Source organism: Wasmannia auropunctata, unplaced genomic scaffold (assembly GCF_000956235.1).
Source record: "Wasmannia auropunctata unplaced genomic scaffold, wasmannia.A_1.0 LD336063.1, whole genome shotgun sequence".
Classification (NCBI taxonomy): Eukaryota; Metazoa; Arthropoda; class Insecta; order Hymenoptera; family Formicidae; genus Wasmannia; species Wasmannia auropunctata.
Window position 1 is genome coordinate 528,828 of NW_012026827.1, and position 4,898 is coordinate 533,725.

Sequence of the window (4,898 nt, forward strand, 5' to 3'; positions counted from 1 at the left end):
AGAGAGAGAGAGAGAGAGAGAGAGAGAGCAAGGAAGCGTAATTTTATGATTTTCTAAAATAAAGTGGTTTCAAGTAATCTTTATGATCTGACAGTGTGAAAACTAGCGGTGGTTGAAGGTTGACACCATTGAGACTTTTGATCAGTACCTCATAAAGAACATTTTCGCATAGATTATTTTTGTTTTAACCGGGGCCACTTTTCCATATGATTAGTGCGTGGTCCTTTGTATAAGTTAGAAGTGTGATAACAAAAAAGTTAACAATAAAGAGATTGTCACTATAAGAAAGTACAATATAAAAAAGTACGTTCTACTATGATTGTCCTTGATAAGGATTTATCTTAAAAACGAAAAAACAAAGGAGGTTAAATCAGATCTATCTGTTATATCTTTGCTGTGCAAAGAATTAAATGTATTTATTGTAATTTTTTGAAGGTATGTTATTATGTGATATGTATATATTATTGTTTAACATTTTTGATAGCACAAAAGTCCTAAAAATATCATAAAGCTAAATTTTAAATCTTTTAAACATTTTTTAAACGTTTTTATACATATTTTCTACTTTTGTATCATCTCAATTATCTGGGATATAACATATTAATTTTATTCAACTTCTGTTAAATAAAGACAATTTTTTTACGGAAAAGAAATAAATATGACATATTTTACGAACATACGTGAATTTTTCCATTGAATTTTTCTATCCCTTAGGAAAGGAACCAAAAAAACTCATGGAAAATTGAAAAAATACAGTTTTTTAAGCTTTTAAAGTTATAGCCAGGACACAGTATATACAGTAGCGCAACTCTCTGTCGGCATCTTCGATGTCAGTGTTGGTCAAAATAGAGTGCACATCAGGACCGGTCGGTGTGAAGCCAGCTGTCGAATTAACGATTTCAATATTTTCGAATACGCCATTCGATTGCTAGTCGTTTGCTAATTTTTGCATCTATTTTTATTTTGTTTGCATATTAATTATTTTGTGCACAAAATAATTAATATGCAACTTATTATTATTACGTATATAATTTCAATATGGCATCCAGCCTCACTCTCGTCATGCGATCTATTTTAGTTCGCCATTTCCGGGGTTCTAATCATGGTGGCGCCAATAATTGATCTCCTCTTTTTCTAAATGGAAATTTGTACGTTTGCTAATTTTTATTAATTATTAATTTTTATTAATTTTTATTAATTATTTTGTGCACAAAATAATTAATAAAAATTAATAAAAATTAATAATTAGATTTTTATATTTTTTATGTTATATTTTATATTAAAATTTATATTTAAAAAAAACATTAAATATTTTGCAAGTATTAACTTTTCAAGAATTTTTCTTTAATACTTTTATGTAAAACAACAAGAATTAATTTATATATAAGAAGAGATACAGTTCCATTAGAATTAAAATCTCGAAAAATATTTCTTTATCTGGAGTAAACTGTAATCATAAATGCTCCTTGAAATAAAAAGTAACTTTGTTTAAAAATTTTTTTTATTAAATGCACTGTTTTTAAATGTTTAAAATGAATAGTTAAAATAAACTGCTTTGCATATTTAATAAAGTACTACATACCCTTGATATTTCTACAGGATGTTCTTCTTGTATCATATCCAATGCTGGACTATTACTGGGTGAGTAACTCACAGGAGTAGTCGCAGGTGATCTATGATGCCTAAGTGGACTTAAATCTAAAGGTGTGGCTGGTGGCTGCGCTGGCGTACCATGTACGATACTACCCTGTACTGATGTTGTAGTTAAACCACTGAGACCTATTATTGATGAATAGAAAAAAATCATTGTAATATATTAACTATAAATTTCTTGTCTCAAAAAATTCTTTATTTGTTATATGGAATATACACTCATTCGCAAAAAATCGGGCCACTAAATTTTAGCTCAAATTTTTAATATCTTTTAATAACGGTAACTATATGAAAAATCATCGGATCGAGATGAACCTAAGCACAATTTAAAGTTCGGACATTCCCCTTGATAACTAAGAAAATCAAAATTGAGTTCCAGAAATGCTTTATAAAATGGCGAACGTTGAAGACAGACTTAGAAAAATAGGAAAAAAATTTTTTCTTTAAACTACTGCGCTGGTCAGAGAAGTCGGTTGCTTGGCCGATAAAAATTTATAAGTTTTGAAGCTCATTGATTTCCTAACAAATCCATTTTTTGATCATTTTTGTACGATTTTTTTGACAAAGTTATAGCTAGTGTTTTAAAAAAAGTGTTACAAAACGTGCTATTTTTTTCGCACTCTGTGTGCGCGCGCGCACGCGCACGCACGCACGCACGCACAATGCGTTAAATCTGACCAGCACCTCTCTCCGTGGTGCGCATCGGATAATGCTAATATTGGCGATAATTTACTGAAAGTGCAATAATAACTTTGACATGCAGTAATTCCGCGGAAAAAATCGTAGTTTGCTTTTTTTTGAAATTTGTATTAATAAATCCAAACTGTACGATAGTTGTCATGGCATTTGCGAAAAAAATTCATTCCGTTCCATAAAGTGCGTTAAATTTTTTTAGAAACGTAACATGTCTTTACTTTTCAAAAAATGACGGATAGGAGAAAAGATAGATTAAAAATCTATCGAAAGCTTCTTTAAGTACAGGCTTCAGCCTTGAAAATGAAAAAAAAAACTTCTCGATACGACCATTTTACACGGAGTTACGATTGTTTACTAAAGTTATGCAAAATTTTGATATAAATTTACCTATGCGTTAATTTTGCCGTCCAGTATATTTACACATAAAAAATTCTCAAATATATATGTCGCAGGCAAATGGTCATTTTGGACCCAGTAGCTTTTTGCTAGACAAATTCTATCTGCCTAACCAAATGACTTTCACTGATTTATTTGTTTTAAAACGCTTTTTTCCTAGTCAAATGCTATTTAACTGAACCGTTTTTAGGCAAATGAAATTCAATGAAGTATGTCTTCGCGCATATATTTTACAACGCGAAGCGAGGTTCCACATGGATTTACACCATTTTATGCGAAGCGAGATCCATTCCACACCAAAAAATAGTTTGGGTTAGGTTAGGTTAGTTATTTTTGAGGTGGAGTCCCTTTGTAGGAGGGGCATAACCATGGACATAGGAATATAAGGGGACAGAGCATAGAGTTGTAAGGGGAAAGCCAGTGCGGGACGATGTGACGAGATAAACTGGTGCCTACATTTGATTGGCTGTTAGTCTGCACAAGCGCAATGATATTAAGTTCTCGTGTCCGTGTGATACACACATGTATAATAGACCGAGTATCCCTAGAACTGGGACCCAATAAGAGTGAACTAGGCACCAATTTCCCCCAATCTCTCCCCGTATTTCGGCTTTACTTCCCTCGCCTAGAGTCCTAGATTATCAGAGAAGCGCGACCGGTGTTACGAGTCCTGATTGGACACGCAAATGGCCAATCATAAGATTGATTTATCGCTATTATAAATGGCTGCCGAATAAATCAAACTTATGATTGGCCATTCGACGCCATTTTTAATATTTTCTAATACTTTTGCGATACTGCCATAAGCCAGTCGCGCTTCTCTGATAATCTAGGACTCTACCCTCGCCTAAGTTACGACTTTGTTCTCCGTCCTCTTATATTCCTACATCCATGGGCGTATAACTATCTCCACGCAAGTACTTTACAACGTGAAACGAGATTTAACATGGATTTGCGACTTTTTACGCGAAGCAAGGTTCACTAAGAGATCATTACACTAAGAGAGATCATTTTTATTTGCAGAAATAAAAAATACAAATGAATTATCAAAATAATAACCTTATTAAATACTGAAATGCATCAATGTATATACGTACTTCGTTCAAATCTTAAAAAGCGTTCAGGTAAATAATATTGCCTACAAAAATAGCATTTGAACACAAAGCAGTGAAGAGAAAGTCATTTGATCAGACAAATAGCATTTCTCTAACCAAAAGCTACTGGCCCAAAATGACCATTTGCCTGTGACATATACATATAAGTAAATTACATATTATTATCTAAACTCTCTTAATTTATTACAAAATCGATTTTCAAAATCAAATTGTTGCTTGGCAACTCAACTCGTTATAAAATAAATTAGTAATTATCAGCATTATTGAATAATTATTAAGATCCACAATAAAAAATTCTAATAATGCATATTAAATTAGCAGTGTTCTATAAAAAAAAATACCTTGCGTAATTGCTGCTACACCTCTTTCGTGTACAGGAGAACCAGGAATACTTGCAGGACTATGTGAAGGCGATGCTAATCTCTGTAACTGTTGATATTCTTGTTGAAGCGCTTGGATGCCTGGTCCAGGAGCACCTGATCCTTCTGATGCTCGACGAACAGGTGAGTATCTTTCAGTAGCAACATGACTGCTTGGTTCCTTATATGAATCTCTATTACTTACTAAAATTAATAAACATGTATTAGAAATAGTTTCTTTAACTAATATAAATATATATGTGCTTTTATATATGTGTGTGTATATGTGTGTGTGTGTGTGTGTGTGTGAATAAAAAATTATCTAACTTGCATAAGAAACTTAATAATAATGAAATATTTTATTACACTCCTCTATTGCACTTAAAAGAAAAATTATTTGTATCTCTTTGAAATCAGAAAGAAGATGATATTATAAACAATTTTTTTGTTTATATTATACAGAGTGTCCCAAAACTCTTAATTAATATTTCAAGGCGTGAAAGAGAATAAAATTTTGAACAAAAAGTTTTTTTTCTAATTTTGGCTCAGACCTTTTTTTTTTTTTTACAGAGTTATTAACGAATAAAATTGATCAATCAGATCGCGCTTACAATGGAAACACCCAGACATGGCCCCCTCCGATTTAGCTAAATTATATTTATATATATATATATATATA

At 31.8% G+C, this 4,898-nt stretch overlaps 1 protein-coding gene across 1 annotated transcript in view; it reads right to left on the reverse strand.

Moving 5' to 3' along the window:
- Positions 1–4,898, reverse strand: part of LOC105450357 — a 20,969-nt gene that overhangs the window by 9,512 nt on the left and 6,559 nt on the right. The window contains exons 4-5 of the mRNA XM_011690150.1: positions 4,202–4,423; positions 1,583–1,779 (exon numbers count right to left, since the gene is read on the reverse strand). Coding sequence (XP_011688452.1) covers positions 1,583–1,779; positions 4,202–4,423 — 419 coding nt within the window. The remainder of the gene's footprint in view (positions 1–1,582; positions 1,780–4,201; positions 4,424–4,898) is intronic.